At 32.4% G+C, this 21840-nt stretch overlaps 2 protein-coding genes across 3 annotated transcripts; both read left to right on the forward strand.

Moving 5' to 3' along the window:
- Window positions 1-36: 36 nt before the first annotated feature.
- On the forward strand, window positions 37-5488 carry jet (F-box and leucine rich repeat protein jetlag). Its single transcript, XM_088232619.1, has 3 exons — window positions 37-446; window positions 535-998; window positions 4172-5488. The coding sequence occupies exons 1-3, from the start codon at window positions 237-239 to the stop codon at window positions 4302-4304; spliced, it is 807 nt and encodes a 268-aa protein (XP_088088745.1). The 5' UTR covers window positions 37-236; the 3' UTR covers window positions 4305-5488.
- Window positions 5489-9707: 4219 nt separating this feature from the next.
- On the forward strand, window positions 9708-16000 carry LOC148277644 (uncharacterized). Of its 2 annotated transcripts, none has more exons than XM_088232621.1 (5): window positions 9708-9866; window positions 10326-10643; window positions 11449-11698; window positions 13305-13628; window positions 15812-16000. In XM_088232621.1, exons 1-5 carry the CDS (start codon window positions 9717-9719, stop codon window positions 15928-15930), a joined length of 1161 nt encoding a protein of 386 aa, XP_088088747.1. In that variant the 5' UTR covers window positions 9708-9716; the 3' UTR covers window positions 15931-16000. The 2 variants fall into 2 exon arrangements, with proteins under 2 accessions (XP_088088747.1, XP_088088748.1); XM_088232622.1 differs by having other exon boundaries at window positions 9726-10188.
- The last annotated feature ends 5840 nt before the right edge of the window (window positions 16001-21840 follow it).

The following is a 21840-nucleotide window of genomic DNA, read 5'->3' on the forward strand; positions in this document are numbered from 1 at the left end:
CAGGTTGTTTTATTTTTATTGTTGGTTTATTTTATATCTATGTACCTATGTTTATCTTTATCACTTATTTACTTGTCAATTATATATGTCACTTGTCATATATTTCTTGACCATGTTGTAAACAACAATAAATAATTAAAATCCAGAATGGAAGTAGCTTTTTACCATTGTTATAGAATTCTTATTGTGGTAATGATTTATTGAAATTGTATTTTCAAAGCTTATTGTGCATAAACATGCATAGATATAAGCAAAAAAGATTTACATTGTTGGATTTGGACTGGAATGATATATTAGTGCCTATTATATTACCAATGTTGACATTGGGTGAATGTTTTAAATTAAGACGCGTGTCTAAAGATTATTTGCAGTTGATCGAGTATTATTTTCAAAATATGAAACATCTCACTATCAATAGAGAAACGTTCCCCATTGAATCTTTTATGGTAAAAATATTTTTTCATCATCAATTTTTTACAACGTTTTATCACACATTATTTTGTTTGTATTAACACTATAAATTTTGATTTCAAGGTACTTTCATCGTGCTGTAAATTAAGGATTTTAAATCTAGCAAGATCCCGTTTTTTAAATGATCAACTTCTAATCCCTCTGCTAGATATTAATAAATACATTACCAATGTCAATTTGAGTCATTGTGGGAATTTGACATCGAGCTCATTACAGCCCATAATACTTAACTGCACTAATTTGAGAGTTCTGAAATTGGAAAGATGTTCTTGGCTGACAACTGGAGCTTTAGAAACGTTAACTCTACACCAGAGTTTGTTGGAGGAAGTGGACTTGTCATATTGTTATTTACTGTCGGTATCTTCTATAGTCCTCTTTTTCAAAAAATTCAGAAACTTGAAAAAAGTTTCTTTGGCAGGGATTCCACAAGTAGGAGACTCGTGCATATTTACTCTTTCCGAATTCTGTAAACTGATTCAGTGTTTGAATTTAGTTGCTTGCACTAGTGTAACAGATAAAGGGATAAGGTATGTTTGTGTTGTCAGTACCAATAATAGAGCAGAACTGTGGAGTCAGACGCAAAACTTTACATTCTCTCCGACCCTTTATTTAACGTGCATCAGGCAAGTTGATAACAATAAATGGTTATTTGATCACTTAAATCACCTAAAATAATATCGCTTACTTGATCACAAACTTTCTTTATGAGAACTAATTTAAAAAATATAAAATCGAGTATATAATATATTCTGTTTGAATATATTCATTGAAATTTGGACTATTTAAAAGACATTTTCATAAATTGAAATGGGAACAGAGAAATCATGACAGTAAATCTGAATATTTCAATGTAATTATAAAATAAAACAACTGGCCTGATGAAATATGTATGATTCTAAATATTGCAGCTCCTATATTGTTTTAAATCTGACTCAACAGTCCTGGCAAAATATTGTTTAAATTTTTAAATGACTTATGTAACTGAGGTTTTACAAACAAATATGTAACGATTTATGATCAACCAGTCTCAAATACAAACAAACCAACCATACGCCGTAGGCAGAGGGGATAGAATGCCATATCACTCTGTCTTTGTATACAGACCTCGCTTCCTTTACATTTATATATCTTCTCAAGTACGCACGGTGATTATTCCTACTCTTGACATGTCCATCTTCAAGTATTTGATGGACTTGATCGTGCTATATCTTTCTCGGTCTTCCTCGTTTTCTGCATCCATCGACATTCGCATCGTAGATCCTTTGAGCCGTTCTTTCAGTGCCCATTCGCTCTATATGTCCAAACCAACGCAGCACCCCTTTCTTGATTCTGTCGATAATGCATGTCTCAGCCTTACACAGTTCACAGATCTCAACATTTGTGCACCTATCATACATCGTTTTACCACACATTCGCCTGAGGGATCGCATTTAACCTACTTTCATAATTATTTTTCTGATTCCATACTTCACTCCCATACATTAGAGTTGGCACTAGAACTCCATTGTGAACTGCTAGTTTTGCCTCCTGCGATAAACATTTGTTTGCCAAAGTAGATTTCAGTGCACCGTTCACCCTGTTCCCGGCACTCACCCTCCTTTCAATATCTTTCTCAGTCTTTCCATCCCTAGTAAACATACTTCCCAGATACACAAATTCTTCTACCTGATTCAGAATATCTCCGTTCACACTGATCTCATATTTATTTTCATTTCCAGTCTCAAAATTTAATTTTATTTAAGTTAATTAATGTTCCTTAAAATAACTTTTTTGAATCCTGTCTAGGGCATATACAATACAAACGAAATATATTTGTATAGTAATTTTTATTTTGCAATAAAAATAACACAATATAAAACACTATGTACACATTAAAAAAAATATTTTTCTATCATCCCAAATAGTGGAATACTATGTATATTTTTCCATGTGTGCTTTGTTGCATCTATCTATGTAGGTAAACCTGTTCCAAGTTGTAAGGCGAGTTGTATGTGTGTGGTGTGGTATCGCTAGGGTACCGCACCCGTAGGCAACACAGCAAAAAGCGTCAGCAAGGTGATCCACAATCACTCGCTCAAATATTTTTATGCTAGCTCGAATGCCAATGGACCACCCCGCTACCACCACTCACCATATCTTCCACATCTTCCACAATTACAATAAATGTATATTAGTTAAAAAAAAATTAAATAATATTATGTTTTCAAGGCCATTGTACTTTGTCTAAGAGCAATATCGCCACAGTTCTTAGAAACCTCTGAAGTGGTTTTTATATCCCTTTTTGACGAAGGTAGTTTTTTATATAGTTTTATTCCACTACAGTAGTGGTATGCTTGGCCGATGTGGTCCTTAGTTTAGGAACGATGTGGGGCTTCTTTGCGATAGCTCTGGTATGAATGGTCTGTCTGCGTGTGTATGTTTTTGTGTGTAACTGCAAGTATAAATTTATAGAAGAGTTGATTAATGGTTAACTCAGTGAATTCTGAAAACAGAGTACTTGATGGATAACGATGGGGTTTTTGTCAATTATTTTAATTATAGCTTTTTGTGCTTTAATGATGGGTTCTAGGTTTGATTTTGCTGCAACGCCCCAACCAATGAGGAAGTTCGGTGTCTTTTTTTATTTGTTAATATTAAACTAAGCCAATTTTTTTTACAATTATTTTTAAATATCATATTATTAGCGCCATGATTTTTCAAGCTTTGTATTTCTGAAATAAATCCGGGTGTGACGTCAGAAGTTGTTCTCTGACAGTTCTTCCGATTGGTTAGTTTACGGTGACCAAACCGGATATCGTTTAAATCTCTCATATCATTGGATGGTTCATATGAACCAGTGATGTCATTCAAAGTAGTGCGTTTTTATCGAAATGTTTTTTATTATTTTTTTCGTACATTTTCAAGAAATTTTGCCGTAAAATTTAATGCTCTAATTTTTACTGCGTGCAAGAAAACATTTTTTATGAAGTTCCTTATTATGCCTGTATCTAAAGTGTATATTATTGTAGAAATAAAAGATGTATGATACTAATATATTATATTAGGACATCTTATTCTATACCAATTAAATATTATTTTGATCAACAATTACATGGAAACAAGATGATTATTGTAAAAACTATTTGCATGTTGACATGATCACCATTAAAAAAATTCAGGACCAAATAATAGGATTGGTTGTTACTACAGTAAACTTTAAAAAAAAAAAAGATTTCTGACTGATTGAACTTTTTCACTGAAACATTTTAGAATTTGCCATTAGTATGGTTGTATTGTATTAGTACTAGGTTTGCACACAAAAGCATTCAGATGCTTGCAGAGTCAGATCTAACAGGCGCTAGCGCTCCGTCACTTGCTGAAAAGGGACCGGAATATGCATGTTTGTAAAATAATGTGAGCATATTAATCTCCCCCCTTTTAAGCGAGTGCCTTGTTTTTTGTGCCAACTGAACCTATGGTAGGTCCTGCTCTGGATTCTCATTTGGAAATAGAACATAAACAAGTGACGTATGGTTAGGAGCTCTTGAATCCAGAATACCTTATTTAGTTATCAATCGAAATATGTTTGTACTACACTTTATTCTGACCGGCATTCTCTTATTATACTTACTCTAGACACCTAAAGCGTATTGATCACCTAATGTTTATATATCCTAAATAATATTTCATTTTTAAATCCAAAATACCAATTTTTTTTCAGTTCACTCGTCAACTGTAAATATTTGGATGGACTTGCTATACGAAACTGTCCTAATGTAACCGAACGTAGCCTATCTCGGATTCATGGTAAAGTTATGATTGACCGACCAAAGCTTTACATCACACCATCATAAAAACTACATGGGTTATCAAGAATGTAATAATGAACTTAATGATATGGAGGAAACAAAAAAATAATAACAACAAAATGTGTTTATTTTTAGTATGTTTACACTTTCAAATTATATGAAGAAATTAAATTGTAAAAAAATCCACTATCATGGTGGTTTTTTTTTATTTGTTAATAGACTATTAAACTTAGCCAAAAAAAAAAAATTTTTATGCATTATATTATCGGCGGTATGATTTTTAAAAGTTTTGTATTTCTAAAATTACTCCGCGTCTGACGTCTCAAGTTTTCTTCCGCTTCTTCTCGGTTGATTCATATGAACTAATGACGTAGTTCAAAGTTTTTATTTAAATATTTTTATCGCACATTTTCAAGAAACTTTGCTGTATAATTTAATGCTCTAATTTTTACCGCGCATAAGAAAATATTTTTTGTATCCGATTTCCCATAGGGCTGAAGTTCCTTATTATATTTTTACTTAGAGAATATTTCAACATGTAAATTGGTATATATTTATGTAGGTAATAAGAAAAACATCTTCAAAGAACTAATGGAAAAAAGCATCTAAATGTTGAATGAGATTCTTGTGAACGATAAGCAATCAATTACAGCGTTGTTTCCTATCATTTATTTATTTAATTTATCATCATTTATTATTATTTATTCTTTCATTCATTATCATCGGTGATACTGCAATACCGCATAAATGTCGATTTAATTTTTTGGCAGTGGAACCTAAAAAGTGTTCTGTTAATATATTAATTACGATTTTAATCAATCCAAAATATCGCTCAAGTCATCAGAAAAACTCTCATTATTTAGAGTAAAAATATAAATAATTTTAGACTAACGGTTTTAAGTCCCTATAATGAATTTATTTCAGTAAAACATCATTAAAAAAAACAGGTTATGTGGTATTGCAGTATTCCGGTTTCCGGGTCAACACAACTCACTGACAACAATGCGGCGGAGTAATTAGAAAACTCTAAAAAATTATAGCGATGATAATACAGTTTATAAAACTATTTATTTTTTTAATTTGCGTAATTTGATAGTCTATTGGCATTTTATTTTTTTAAAAACCACTGATCTTCCTCATTGATATTTCAGAATAACTTAAGTTAATAATTTAACCTTGATCTAATGTAAATTTAATGAGAGTAGCAGCTGTCCATAAAAATATAAAAATAATCAAATTGGATTTTTTTTTTTAAAGAAGTGTTTTTGTCATAATTAAAGAAAAAAATATTTGAAGTATCAACTTTGTGAATGATTAATTTTAAATTAATCAAAAATCACATTGTTATACTTTTTAAAATTTTATTTATGTTCAGGCAACTATTTTCGACAGCACTGACCTTTTCAGGGCTACCTATCTTATTGTGGATAACTTATATAGCGCCATTTTCGTAATAAAATACATCAAGGGCGCTTTACATTATGATTCTATTGTTAAGTTAATTTAATTGAAGCTTTTAAATTTGTAATTTAATTAAAATAATTTATTTTGTTGTCACGTGCTACGGATTTATTCAAATGATTTAGAGAACAAGTGGGTTTTAAGTTTTTTCCGAAACATCACTTCACTTTCACAGCCTCGCACCTCTGCTGGGAGAGCATTCCATGCCATAGGGCCTGCGACCGCAAATGCGCGCTCACCAAATTTAGTGCGCTGTTTGCGTAGAGGTATAATAACTTTTCCTCTCGCCGTAGACGTAGCTGATCTAAGCGTGAGACGCCTGTCAGCTAGTTCATCTGGAATGCATAGTTCCCTTAGATATTCCGGAGCCGAGTTGTGCAGTGACTTATACATAAGCCAACAGAGTTTGTATTCGACCCTCTGTGGAAAACGTAGCCAGTGTAGTTCCCGAAGTAGTGGAGTGATATGACTGAACTTAGAGATTCCGAAAATAAGTCTCGCTGCGGCATTCAATACAGATTGTAGGCGAGTCATTTTGTTCATTGGTAGACCTGCATAGATACCATTACAATAATCGACTCTAGACACTACAAACGCATTTATTAATTGACGGGCGGCATCAACCGGCAAATTTTTGCGTATGCATTTAATTTGTCTCAGCTGGTAGAAGCATGAACTTATCGTTCTACTTATTTGAGCGTCAAGAGATAGGTCAGAATTGAGTAAAACTCCCAGTAGTTTAACGGTGGGTAAAACGGCACTCCCTACATTGGGTAGAGCCGTATCCTGGATCAAATTCTGTCGTCTGGCTGAAGCCACCCACAGTTGTTCAGTTTTTGATGGGTTTAATGTTAGTCTGTTTTCAGCCATCCAGTTTCCTATTTTCTTGATGCATCCATCAATTAAATTGACAAGCACACTTCTCTCGCCTGGTTTGCAATAAAAATAAATCTGCGTATCATCTGCATAGCAGTGCGACCACAATCCACATTCTTTGATAATGTTCTCTATATCTTTAGTGTAAAGGAGATAGAGAAGTGGTCCGAGTACTGACCCTTGAGGCACTCCTGTAGACACTCGAAAGTTGGTTGAGCTTTTACCCTGGAACACGACTGCATATTCTCTTTTATTAAGATATGAACTGAACCACATATGTGCCTGATCACGGATACCATAAGTTTTCTCCAGACGTTCAAGCAAAATATTATGGTCTACAGTATCAAATGCAGCGCTCATGTCCAGAAGAGCCATCAACACCAGATTACCAGAGTCCACCGACGTTATAATGTCAGACAGTACTCTTATCACTCCCGTCTCCGTGGAATGAAAACGTCGGTATGCCGATTGCCTTACCGAAAATAAAGAATTCCGCTCGATATAGTTAACGAGCCTGTGAGAAACTATTTTTTCTAGTATTTTTGATACGATGGGAAGATTTGAAATAGGGCGAAAACTGGAAAGATCTTCCACATCTAGTTGAGAATTTTTTAAAAGTGGAGTTACATTTGCTTTTTTTATGGCTCTCGGAACAATGCTGCGCTCCATGGATGTATTAAATAAATCTGTTAAAAATGGAGCTAATACGTTAATGCATTTTTTCAAAAGCCATGTTGGCATCGGATCTAATATACATTGTTTGTTGAGTAATGCCGCAACAATCCTTTTAACCTCATTTATAGACGTTGGTTCAAATTTACTGAATTTTTGAAGGGCATTATCTAAAATTACAGGTTTTTTCGCTGAACTACACGCCAGTCTGATTTTTTCGACTTTATTTGTAAAAAAGTCGGCAAAATCAGTGGCAGTAGCGCTTGTGTTAGATGTCTCTGCTATACAGTCACCACGAACAGATTGAAGGCTTCGCCAGAGTTGTTTTGGAGACTTTTTCTGTTCAGTGATTTTTGTACACCAGAAACTAGATTTTATTTCTTTTATAAATGTCCTATAAGAGGCTTGCATATCTAACCATATTGATCGGTCCGAAGTTGACAGTGTGTTTCTGTATTTGCGTTCTAGACGTCTTAGCTCTTTCTTTTTGAGTCGACAATTTTCGTCAAACCATGCATCAGATTTCCTTTTTCGAATAGTTTTCGTAGTAAATGGTGCATGTTTGTCTATCAGGTTAGATAGTACCTCATTGTACAACCCAACCAATTGATCGACGTCGTTTGAGCGACGGTCAATGTCCGGACCAATCAACGATGTCAGAAGTTCGGAAGTATCGACTAACATTAAACAGTAAAATACACAGGGTAAACAAAAACGACCTCCCGCAAAACTTAATTACTCTACTGCTACTTCCCCATACCGACACTAAACACACTCTCATTAGGTGTGTGTATTTTACTTTTATATTCATATATTAAAGATATATTCTTCTCTCAACGTAAACTCCTAAATGGAGCATGTGGACATTACCAGACTCCCCCAGAAGACCCTATCACCAGCCAGTACTCTCGTCTCCTCCCACATCAATCCTATGTTTCTTAGTTCCGCCGAATAAAGCCGAAAGATTGTCATCGACGACCTTTCTAGAATGGCGGGAGCCCGCAGGTAAAGAGGCAGCTTGGGTTCAGGTTTTCATGAGGCATGCGCAGCACGTGTCCAAACCAGATCCTCTGCTGCATCCTCAAGAAGCTCGTTATAGGAGGCTGCTCTGTCGATTCTCGGACTAACATTAGTTATGGAATCGAACAAAACAAAAGATATCAACATATTGCAACAGATATGAAGAACATTTAAGAGAAGGGAATATAGAAGCCTAGGTACTTGTACTATTAATCTGTGAGCCTAGGCATCTACAGGGCTTATGACCTGCTATTGGCTGGTTTAATCTGGTGAATTTTTGTAATAGTAAAGTAAAGTAAAAACCCGCGGAACATTTTAAATGGACTGTCAAAATAAAATACGTCGAGCTGCCAGCACTCAAAATAATCAAATATGGTGATTATTGGTGATTAAAGGGTTGGTTGTTTGTTTTTTTTACCAATAGGGTAAAGGAAGCAAAAAGCACTTAATAAACTTTATATTTTTATAATGATAAAACCCCCAAACAATTACAATCATATGAAAATTCGGCATTTTCGGAAACGAAATAAAATGTTTTTAGTAAGTGAACAATATTAAAAGTACTAAAAATAAGTAATAAAACATAATTTTTCTGCGAACTAGGAAAAAGCTCAACATATACCTCTTTGTAAAAAGGGCAACGGAAGACTTATTGGCTAGTTTGATTATCTAAACTCATTCGTCTACCATCAAATTTTAGTTTATTCCATGCTTTCTTTGATGCTATAATAGAAACAACATCTATTTTTTTATTGTTATTATAAGTCATTTGAGTTGATGGCTATAGAGTTGATGGTGCTGGCAAATTCATTACTTCTGATGGAGTGAATTCAATATTACTAAAAATGAATACCTACTCTCTGTAGTGCGTACTCTTTGTTTTTTGCAAACTTATTCTCATTGAATTTTTTGCATCCTTTCGGATATCAAAGAGCGAAATGCACACATTAAACACTAAATTTTGAATATATTATAGTGATCTATATTCCCTATTTGCCTTAATTTATAATATGGTCACACATTTTTGTTTCGTTATATTTGATAAATTTTAATTCATATTTGGTAAACTAACTTTTCTTATGGTTTATTGCACAATGTCTTATTGGCTGTATAAGTATAATAAATCAAAGACGCACGTGGATTTAATTTTTGCTATGTGTGCTTAAAAGCATTATATATAAATATGTGTAAAAAAATCGAAGACATAAAATCTAATTTTCGATAGCATCAAATTTTTTATGTGGTCTGCAAAATGCGTTTGAGGATAAATAAAAAGTTATTACAATTTGAGATCAGTTTTTCGAAACTAGTTTTGATAGAATACGTGTTTTTATAGTTTTTGATTTTTCAGTGAATATATTGTTAAAAGGGAAAAATATAACAATTTACGACTTTGGAACGCGTATATGGATTTATTGATCTTCACTTATGGCAACTAGTATCATGTGGTGTATGGTGTGGTTTGTGGAGTGGTCTAAGTTTGTGGTCTGTGCACATATGTGTATAATCTCTGCTGTGCACTACACTAATTCTATAACCACGGATGTCACGTCAGGACGTCAGTCGTCAGTTTCAACGGTTTCAACTTTCAACCATAGTTTCACTGTACTTTTTACTTGTACTATATAATCTGTGGTTTCAGCTAGTATGTGCAATCGGTGGTCGCTGGATGAACCACTTTGAACGATCTGAATTAATAATTAATACGATTAATACTAGAATATATTGTGTTCAATATTACGACTTTTGCTGATGTGATTTCTAATTTTCATTTTTGATTGTTGATCAACAACTGTCATGAGTCCCAAGGATTAGCGTTTCTCGCCGATCAAGTTTGTAATATTGTATTGGGAGATATAAAAAAACAAAAATAATGTTTCAATCTGATGAATTCGATTGTGCAAGTTTCTTTTTATATTTATTTAATTCTTACCTAAGCTTTGTTATTTTAAACACATTGAATTTTAAAATAATATTAAAATGATTATTGATATATGTAATGGAATATTGTGTAATAATGACAACGAAATATTTTAGATTTTAACAGATGAACACTTTGAAACCATTGATAGAGATATAGTTTGCTCAGGAGTCGGGACATCAAATAAAACTGAATTTACAGAGAGAAAATCAAATATTTTGATCGATAAACTGCAGGGTGATCAGAACAAAAGTCCACCAAAACCTAAAACTTCCTTAAATATTCGCCATTTAGAAAATGAGTTCGAAGGGAGAACTGAAACACCTAACAGAGTCAGAAGGAAAAGAAAATTTCCTGGGCCTGCTGGATTGTTACCGGATTCTTTACCTGAAAAAGTTGCTGATAATCTTGGAAATGTAATACAATCTTCTCAGGTACATAAGCTGAGCAGTAATTATTTAACCTTTCCCTTACTGTCCCAAAAACATCCGCATGTTACGGTGCTGTGTAGTCATTACAGATGCAAAAAATGAGAGATTTTAAGTGGGAAAAATGTAATTCATAGGCAATTGCTTAAATTATTCATACTCAAATTTTTCATCTAATTGCTAGAAACATGAAAAATAATTAATTAGCTCACGATCGCAGCGCGGGCGAATGAACCTCCCCCAACGAAGATCGGGAAGCTACTAACGTCTAACGAGCATCTGAGAGAAGTACTAGAAACTTTGCTGTTCGTGCGTGAAATTGTCTCTCGCTCCAGAATATACCTGTATTATCGAGAGTGAGACCTAAAAATTTTGTTAGACAATTATATATTAGGTTTCTCTTTTTCTACATATTTCCGCAACATGCCACATATTAGTAAACTTTCTGTTGTATTGGTGATTTATTTCCGATTTTTGATAAAATACTTTTTCTGTTCCCAATAAGCATGAATTATTTAGTAAAAAATATTTTAACCAATATGTAAATGTATAACAGAGGAATACCGAAAATCTTAACCCATAATTTATTATATCACCACGAGGCCGACTAAATAAGAAAAGAAATATAAAATATTGAAAAAAATAATAATTCAGTTTCATTAGTAAGTTGCAGAAATATTCTAATAAATTTGATTATTATTATACATAAGTAAATTGTAAAGCACTCTTGAGATGATGTGTCATAAAAACTGCTCTTATTGCCTATGATTATTATTTGTTTTAAATTAAAATAATAACTTTTTTTTTCAAGAATTATAACTGCTCCCAAAATCAACTGCCATCCGGTATATTTGATGAAGCTCCGTGGTTAGCAATGCAGAGCGATATAAGGACAAATAATATTCACGTCCAGTATTTGTCCCGGTACACAATAGCCCGGGTCAAGGTTCAGGCATTGGCTCATCGGCTCGAAGGAAGAAAAGTTCCATTGTTAGCTGGTGTAGTACAGAGTATTGACCGTACCTTGCAAGACCCCCTTATTGTGCTCCAAGATGCAACTGGTATGAATCTAGAAATATAGAAATTTCCTACATTTTATCCTTCTTCCTAGGCTGAATGCTGTTTAAATGCGAACTCTCAGTTTAGTAAAATTATCTACTGGAATACGAATGGACTATGAAAGAACGGCTAAAAATATTCACCATGCAAATGTTGATAATGCAGAAAACGGGTAAGATCGAGAAAGATATGGCATGAGGCATGACCAACACTTGATGATGGACATTGGACATGTCAAAAGTTGGAATAATCGGCATGCGTGCATGGGAACATTTATTAATATAGAGGAAGCGAGATCTGCAGGATTAATGTGGTATTCTATCCTCTCTGCCTACCCCTGCGTAGAAACGGCATCATGTTTCATGTTTTATGTATTTTCTTCACACAGTACAATATTTTGTGGGATGGTCTGATATAAATTTGTATTAATTCCAAGAAAAATGACGCTGTCATCCGTCAAAAATAATTTCTAAAGTCTCGAGAAACTGTGATCTATGAATATTTTTATTTACTTACTTAATATATACTTATAGTTGGGGTCTACGTTCAAGACACACGGAAGGCATATGGCAGTGTGTTGTGGCGCTGTCCGGTTGAGTTTAGATAAAAATTAGAAGGTCAATATTCACAAATATGAGTTACTAAAAGAGATTAGGGATGCTGGGTCTATCGCATTGTGTTGTAGGATGACAATGATTTTTTTGGAAAATAAACATTCATATAGGTAGATCTATCTAATATATCCAATGACAAAGGAAAGGAAAGGAAAGCGTCTGGATTTTATAACAATGTTTTGTTTTTAAAATTATTTTTGTTTATTTATTGTTTATTGGTTAAGGTAAAACTAAGTGTTCAAATTTAATTTGTACAACTATCTAAAATAAATACATTACAAACATATTATATTCTTGAATATGAAAGTGCCAATTTTTATCGAAACTCATCCGGACAGCGTTAAAACACATTTCCACATTCCTTCCGTGCGCCTTGAACATCGACCCCAAAGAGGAACTTTAGTCCTACGGGAAATTGGATACAAAAAATGTTTTCTTGCATGCGGTAAAAATTAGAGCATTAAATTGTACTGTAAAATTTCTTAAAAATGTACGAAAAAAATATATTTTAATAAAAACACACTACTTTGAATGACGTCACTGGTTCATATGAACCATCCAATCATATGAGAGCTTTGAAAGATATCCGGTTTGGTCACCGTAAATGAAACAATCTGAAGAACTGTCATAGAACAACCTCTGACGTCACACGCGGAGTTATTTCAGAAATACAAAACTTTAAAAAATCATTGCGCTGATAATACGATATATAAAAATATTAAAAAAATATATTTGGCTTAGTTTAATATTTCACTAACAAATAAAAAAAGACACTGAACTTCCCCATTATAGGTATGTAATAAAACATTTTTTAACTACATATTTATGAAAAAAAATATGTGTAAATTTTTTTTTGTATTTACTGTACATGTCCTAGAATGTGTATTATAACTCATGGGTATAGAAACTTGTCCTTGTATCATAATATATTAATTTGAAAATAAAAACATGTAAGATAGTGTATTCTTTTTTAATTTTAATTTTATTGTTTCAGCCGAAATTCAGTGCACATTACATCGTGATGCTTGGGAGCTCCTTGGTCCGTATCTGGTTCCGCAATATTCAGTCATGCTTTTAAAAAACACAACTGTATTAACAACTGGAAGTGCTTTAAAAAAGATATATTTAAACATTACAATTAATAATATTCTAAGTATATATAGCGATGAGGAAAATAATTATAGTAAAAATGGAAATTTATTTCGATGCTCCGGAGACACTATACTTAAAAATTTTACTCTAGAAACAATTGAAATTGGAATGGATAAAGTTACAATATTGAAAAATACTACCATTCAACACCTAAGAGATCAATCAGGTAATAAAAACAGAAAATGACATGTAAAGTATTTATTAGTAAAGAATTTTGTCGGGATCGAAGAGAATATGTTCCCGGTCTGTTGTAAATAATTTGCGCGATGCATGACACATGTAAATAATATTGTTATTACTATTACTACCATCACGCTGTTTTCCTTTACGGATAGGCAGAGAGTATGGACCGCCATACATGTCTATCCTGACATTCATTCTTAGCTTCTTCCGCATTTTGTCATACATGCCCTTCGGTTGTGTCTGCTTTTGACATGACCAGACTTGAGATTTTGGTTTATCTGATCATGCCACGTATTTCTTGGTGTTCTTCCGCCTACATTACCATTCATTCTCGCCATATATATCTGTTTTATCATTCTTTCATCAACCATTTACTCTAAAAATCAACATAATAATTCTTTCAGTCAGAGGCCCCATCTGGCATTTCTGTTTCTGAATAATATTCAGAGCGAATTGCTATTCCAGTAATCTAAACCCTCTAAGCTAAAACTGGAAAAAATGGTGGTCAAATAAATGTTCATGTTTCAATGTTTGAAACATAAATTTAAAAGTTCAAAAGATGTGTTGACCTTTTTCACTTATTACCCATTTTATTGTAAGTGTCCACGACACGACGTTCAGTGAAGTAATAATTATTATCTCTCATTTTTATTTTTTTAATGAAATTTAAAATGAGTCACAAAAATATTTTTTAATTTCTTTGAATAATATTTAAATTTCGATCAGTTATGAGTAAGTAATTATTCTATTAAAATTGTCATAATATATTTTTTTACTTTGTGAAAATAAGGAAGTATTCTAAATAATATAATATGTCATTAGTCATTATTAATATTATGGATAACGTGTTTAGCGCCATTTTCGTAATAATGGATAACACGCTTTTATATAACACCATTTTGATAATTTAATACCTTAAGGAATTCTTTTACTTTAGTTTATCACCAATTCGTTCTTGTCATACTTCATACATTCTAGAGACTATTTGTTGCAAATTTTCCTTGCTGCTTGCTAAAAGAACTGAATCATCAGCATACAACAAACAGCTTACTGCAAAATTTACCGTTTTGGCTCCAATGCCCATACATTCTATCCCTTTCACACAGTTGTCCATGTATAGATTAAACAATCATGGTGACATTACACATCCCTGGGGTGCTATTCTAAACCACTCTCGCAGCACGAGAAAACAGTTTTTCTCGTGTATTTTGTATGTAAATACACGAGATAATACGACCGTGAGAGTGTTTGGAATACCAGCCCTGTTTTATGCCCTTTGAGATGTGAATCATGATGGGAATCCCCCATTAACTCTTATACACGCTGAACTCTCCTCATAGAGAGATGATTCTGCTAGTATAAGTATATTGTTTACTCCACACTTTTCCAACACGCCCCACAATTTAATTCTATATTCTTTGTCATACATATACTTTTTGCAAATCAACAAATGTGCAGAACAGTTTTTTACTTTTGCCCAAAACTTCTCTGTCAGCATTTGTAGTTCAAAAATTATTAAAAAATTTAAATTATTTTTCAATTCAATTCATTTATTTAAAATATAACATCTACATAACAAACATATATTCAATATGTACATATTATAAAAAAGAAAAAAATACACGAAAGAGACTCGTGTCAAAGTAGTAGGAGAATCCTTCTCCGGAAAACCCCTTCGGATACATGGAACAAATCAATATCCAGAGCAATGTTGTTCAGCATAGCGGTAGCCCTTCCAACAGGCATAGCCAAAAGCAAGTTGGTCCTGTATATTGGAATATGAAACAATCTATGCTGGCGCTGTCTTAGGTAATTATCAGGAACATACAAACCAATGCTCATCATAATCTCAGAATAATCGAAAATGTGTAGTCAAATACACATTCCTTCTAGTCTCTAAACTGTTATAGCCAAGCAATACCCTGGAGAAACTCGGTCGGGTAGAGCCCTTAATAATAATTTAACATCTTATTTATTTTGTCTAAAATCTGATTTGGTGATTTTCATGAATTTTTCATTAAAAATCAGGTGCTTATAATATGTTTTGAAAGAAAAAAAAACACATCATTGCTCTTTTATTTGTTACATTTCTGTACGTTATTGTTATATTTTTATCTAATTGATATATTTGTGTGATGACATTATTAATTATATATTATTTTCCAGGAGTCAACCTAAGAAATGACAAGAATAATTCTCAAGAGCCTTCTGATGAACATGATTTGGCTCAAACACTTCTAGAAGGAATTGACACTGATCTGTTGCTTGAAGATTTTGATACATAGTACACTTTGTTTTTGTAATATTTGATCAATTAAATTTTTTTTTCTGAGAACATACAATTTCATACATAAAGATGGGTCGTAATAATCATTTAATGCTTGAACTCCAAAAACATATAACTAAACAAAAAAAAATGTTCTAATTACAAACTTTTCTACAACTCAACACAGCGCTTTTGGTCTTATATAGTTATACGTTATTTTTTTATTTTTTTTAATATTTACTTTTATATTTATTTATTATATGTATACGGCCTAAGCCAATTACAACACTTACATGAAGAAACATAAATGCAAGAAACTGAACAAAAAGAACATAAAACTATTTAGCAAAGACAAACAAGGGTAAAACAATAATAGTATACAATATATTTAAAAAAACGAAAGATCAAAAACTTTGAGCTAAACCATGCCAATCCAACTTCATCCCACACTGTTTAGTCGCGAAGAGATCTACGAAAACCCGGAAGATCTATCCCGGAAGGTGTATTCTAGATGGGGTCGAACTAGTGAGCAATAAAGAGTTTTGATGGTATTAATATTTTTGAAGTCCGCCGCCACTCTATTGATAAAACCGAGAAGTTTGAGAGATTTGTTTACAATATTATCAATGTGTTCACGATAGGAGAATTTACTATCTAAAGTAATGCCATGATCCTTTATTGACGAAACCATTGAAAGGGAAGTATTTTTTAGTTTGTAGTTGAATTGTATAGGTTTTTTTCGTCACGAGAAAGATATTATTTTACATTTGTCAATGTTAAGTTGAAGACAATCGATGTCGCACCATTCATTAAAACAATTAATATTATGTTGAAAAAGAAGACAATCACTGGGAGATTCAATCAGTTTAAGTACCTTGTTGTCATCAGCAAAAAGCCAGAATTTTGTATTTCGAAAAACATTGATAATATCATTTATAAAAATATTAAATAATAATGGAGCAAGGTGGGCTCCTTGAGGTACTCCAGAAGTAACAGTGATTGGAGAAGACAAGGAATTATTAATTTGAATCAACTGTTTTCTTTCACTTAGGTAAGACCTGAAAAATGATAATAAAGGATCTCTTATACCAATGGCTTGTAATTTAGCCTGAAGAATTGTGTGATTGACTTTATCAAAAGCTTTAGAAAAGTCTGTATAAAGCACATCAGCCTGAAGATTGTCTTCGAGAGCACAAGTAATAGCAGTAGTATAAGCAAGCAGATTGGTTGTAGTGGATTTGGCAGCTCGAAATCCATGTTGTTGATCTATCAACACATTTTTGAATACAGGTGTTATTTTTTTTGTTATAATAGATTCAAATATTTTCGGAACAATAGATAACATTGATATAGGTCTATAATTTTTGACATCAAACTTGTCATCTGACTTAAAAATTGGCCTGATATATGAAGTTTTCCAAGAATCAGGAAATGTGCCACAGGAAAGAGACATATTAAACAGTATACAAATGGGCGAGGACAGTATAAATTTGCATTCATTTAACAACAGTTCAGAGATACCATCAGGACCGATACATTTTTTCCTGCCTAATCTTTTCAAACAATAGAATACTTCACCAATAGATATTTCACACTTACTAAGATCTACAGTATCTATATAATTCAGGGAAGAGTTATTTAAAGCGTAGGAAATATTGTTAACAGAATATACAGAAGAAAAATGATCAGCAAAAAGATCTGCAATATCTTGACTATCAGTAATGTGAATAGCATTAGATATCATACTGGAAGGAATATCACTTTCAGAACGTTTTTTTGCGACAAATTGCCAGAATTCTTTAGGATTATGGGTTCGTTTTGATTCGATATTTTCTATATATGTCTTGTAATTTTTGCCACATTCGATTTTGCACAATTCTCTAAGGTGAGAAAATTGACGATAGTACAATAAATTAGCTGTCTCTTTATATAGCTTATGAATTCTTTTTTTGTTGAAAATCAATTGTTTCAGTTCAACACTGAACCAATGGGGGAATTTAGATTTGAAACACTTCTCTTTTGGGGTAAACAGATCAATGGCTTGAGACAAGAGATCATTAAATTTACTTACAGCTTCATTTATATTCATGTTACTAAAAAGAGATGTCCAGTCAATCTGAGAGAGAAATTCATTAATTCTTGGATAGTCTCCTTTATCAAATTTATGGTGATAAGAGGTAATGGGTGGTGATTGATCAATATTGAATGAACTTGACATAATTTGTATCGATAGTGGAGGGTGATAGTTGTCAATTGGTAATAAATGGTTACTAGATGTTTGAACAAGAATATTCTGTCTACGGCTAAAGATAAGGTCCAAACAACTTCCAAAACAATTAGTGACTGCATTTAACTGAAACATGTTCATGTCTGCAAAAAAGTTTGCAATTATGGCAGCTTGCAAGAATAGAGAGCCTGAAGTCTGAACACCTTGGTTATCATTTGACCATAACAATTTTGGTAAGTTGTAATCTCCACAAACTAAAAACAGATCACCTTCTTCAGAGATGTTTTCAAGTAAATCCGTATGTGCCTTATAAATATCATTTGAGGAAGAAGGGGGAATTTATACACAACCAATTATATGTTTCTTGCCATCGAGGATGATGGTCAAGAAAATCTGATCGGAAACATTACTATGTGATTTCAAAATATGACATATATTTTCTTTTTGGACACAAATCATCACTCCGCCACCTTTAGACTATATGAAGCAGAACGATCACAACGAAAAATGTTAAATTCCGTTAGACCAAGTTCAGCAGATGAGACGTTATCGTTTAGCCAAGTTTCGGTAAAAAATAAAATATCATAATCACATACAGATAAATTACACATTAGAACTTTCAATTTAGTGTTCATGCCTCTGACGTTTTGATAGTAGGAATAAATGTCATTAGTGCACGATCTGGTGTTGGTATTTAGTCTAAAAAATTGATTCGGGATAGTTCACGTTTTTCAGCGGCTAGGCGAGCTGGGCAGTTTATATGAATAAAGAATAAAAACTTATAAAGATAAAACATAAAACCTATTCGTGAAAGTAACTGGCGTCTAAAGCATAAAACCAATCATTTAAATATTACAAATAATAATGTCTGGCTGAGATTATTTGTATTAAAAAATAATTGTGTTAATATGTATTTTATTTATTTATACTTTTACATTGTTTGTATTCTATTTTTTTATACAGAATAATATTCCCTCACAGGGGTATTCCGTGCCGAACATTTTACAAAATGTGAATCTTGCCTTAAATTAGTTATCCAACGAAGTTAAAATAATAATAATAATAAAAATACGTAATTAATCTAATCAACCTAATTATCATTAACATAATAAACAATATAAACTAAAATAATCAAAACAAATATAACCAATTTATATAAACCAATAGAACAAATTTCATAAACAGTACACACATTTTACCTATTTGTCTTGATCCACTAATTGATCCATGCTCAACCCACCTCCACTATCCATTTCTTAATAGAAATTTTATATTGAGAGTACTTACTAACTGTCCTTATGAATAATGGAAGTAGATTGTACACTTAAACCGAGTAGTAGGCCAATCCTCTTTGACCGAAGGTTGTATTTTTTTTTTGCAGCATCAGGGTGGAGTATCTAGTAATTCTTGTATTTGTAACGGAAAGTAGAGAATAATTTTTATGTGAGTATAGTAACAGAGCTTTTACATAAAGTTGTTTTATAGATTTTACATTAAGATTTTCGAATATACCTAGGGAGCTAGTTCAATAGAAATAACTGCGTGTAACGTCAGAGGCTCATTTCCGCTTATTCTCATTCAGTTCTTCCCATTGGTCCAGAAGCAACAAGCAGACCGGAAATCTTCCAAAGCCCTCAGATCATAGGTTGATTCACATGAACCAGTGATGTCATTCAAAGTAGTGCGTTTTTATTAAAATATTTTTTTTTTTTTCCGTACATTTTCAAGAAACTTTGAATACAATTTAATGTTCTAATTTTTACCCCGCGCAAGAAACCATTTTTTGTATCTAATTTCCCGCAGGGCTGAAGTTCCTCATTTTTATTATTAATGCTTTTTGTGCAATTATTATTTGTTTGATCAGTGTGTCATTTGCACATCCCCATCCAAGTATTCCATATTCCAAAACAGAGTTATTGCGTAATATATTTTTACAAGTTCTTTTAGGCTAATTATATTTCTTATAGTTTTAGCTATCTTTGTTTACTTTTTTATATTTACTTTTTGTGCTGTTACATGTTCACTTAATTGCCATACTTACTAGTTCTTTGCTCAATGTAATATTATTGCGTTTCTTAAAATTATTTTTTATTATTAACTTTTTAAAATCATTCTTATGTTGTTGAAATTCCATTTGTCGATGCGTTTTGAAGCTGCAAGACTTTTTGTGATGTTAGCTATCATATTATTTTTATCATATTATGTAAATGTTATCCACTATCAAATATCTAAATTTAGTAAATGGGGTCTAGAATTTCAACCGTCCATGCGCTCAGTAGCTGCAAGACTTGTTGTTATCTAAATTCTAATTTTATAAATTTGCTTTTTATTTCGTTTTTTTAAAATATCACTTAAACTCTAAACTTCATTGTCAAAAAAAAAAAAAATTCAAAATTAAAATGTAAATAGGGGCTAGATTTCTTATTGTCCATGCGCTCTGTAGCTGCAAGACGTTCTGTTATCTAGCTCATATATATCATAATTGTAATATATCATAATTGGAAACGAGGAACTAGAATCCCAACCGTCCATGCGCTCTGTAGCTGCAAGACGTGTTGTGATATTTATTTATTGTACAGCGCCCTTGAGGTGATTTTCACAAAAATGGCGCTATATAAATTATCCAAACATTATTATTATTATTATTTTAAAAAAGTAAATTTGCTTTTTCAATTTATTTTTAATATGTTAGATTTGATTAGTCCATCTTAAATTCCCATCTATATAAATGTCTAAATATTTAATTGAATCTACTCGATTTACAAATACATATAATATTTGAAATTTGGTTATTGTAATTACAGCTGTGAATAGTTAGGGAAAGATTTGGATTATCAATAGTTTTATTATTAATTTTAAATGTTATGTATTTTGTTTTCAAGTGATTTAGTGTTGGATAATTTGAGTAACCATTTTTTTTTTGCTAAATTTAAGTCATTTTTAGCCTTTCCAAATACAGTATCCTATGAGTTTCCTTGAGATAGTAGCACAGTATCGTCAGCGAAGCTAATTATAGAGCCTTTTATAGATAAATTGAAAAGAAGATCATTTATATAGAAAAGAAACAAAATTGGTCCAAGTGTGCTTCCTTGAGGGACGCCAAATGAAATTTCGGTTTCGTCGATAGATTTATTATTAATCTTTAATATTTGCTTTCTGCTTTTCATGTAACTTTGGAACAGTTCCAATTCCTTATTAAAGATTCCTATATTCTTATGACTTAGAGAAAAAATTTAATGAGCTACATTATGTTAGTCATGAGTCATAAATAACTGTTAGAAAATGAGGTGGTTCAAGATAATTGATTCCGAGGTGATTTCTTACCTCTGAAGTTGGACTTCATGTGCTTTAAAAACGCACAGAGGAAAACGCAAGAATGCAGAATTGTAATATGGAATATAAGGGGACACATTTATAGGTGAAAAATACACGAATTGAGTGATGTAATGAAGAATAAATGTTTAGATATAAATCTGTATAACGGAAAGTTGAGAAAAGGTAAGCGGTTCGATGGAACACTGTAACGCCCTGGTGCTCTGGTCTGGGGTTCCAGATACAGATGCAGACCTGCCAGGGTGTTGTTTCATTTCTGTCGCCCAGAGTGATAGAATGTATGGAAGAGTATGTATTTATAATTCCTAGACTAATGAAAGTGAACGGTTTTTATGCAATCTACCCTTATTCTTCATTTTTGTTTTACTT

The sequence above is a fragment of the Micrasema longulum genome, unplaced genomic scaffold, assembly GCF_059751315.1.
Source record: "Micrasema longulum isolate JH-2025_06_02 unplaced genomic scaffold, ASM5975131v1 h1tg001000l, whole genome shotgun sequence".
NCBI classification, from domain to species: Eukaryota; Metazoa; Arthropoda; class Insecta; order Trichoptera; family Brachycentridae; genus Micrasema; species Micrasema longulum.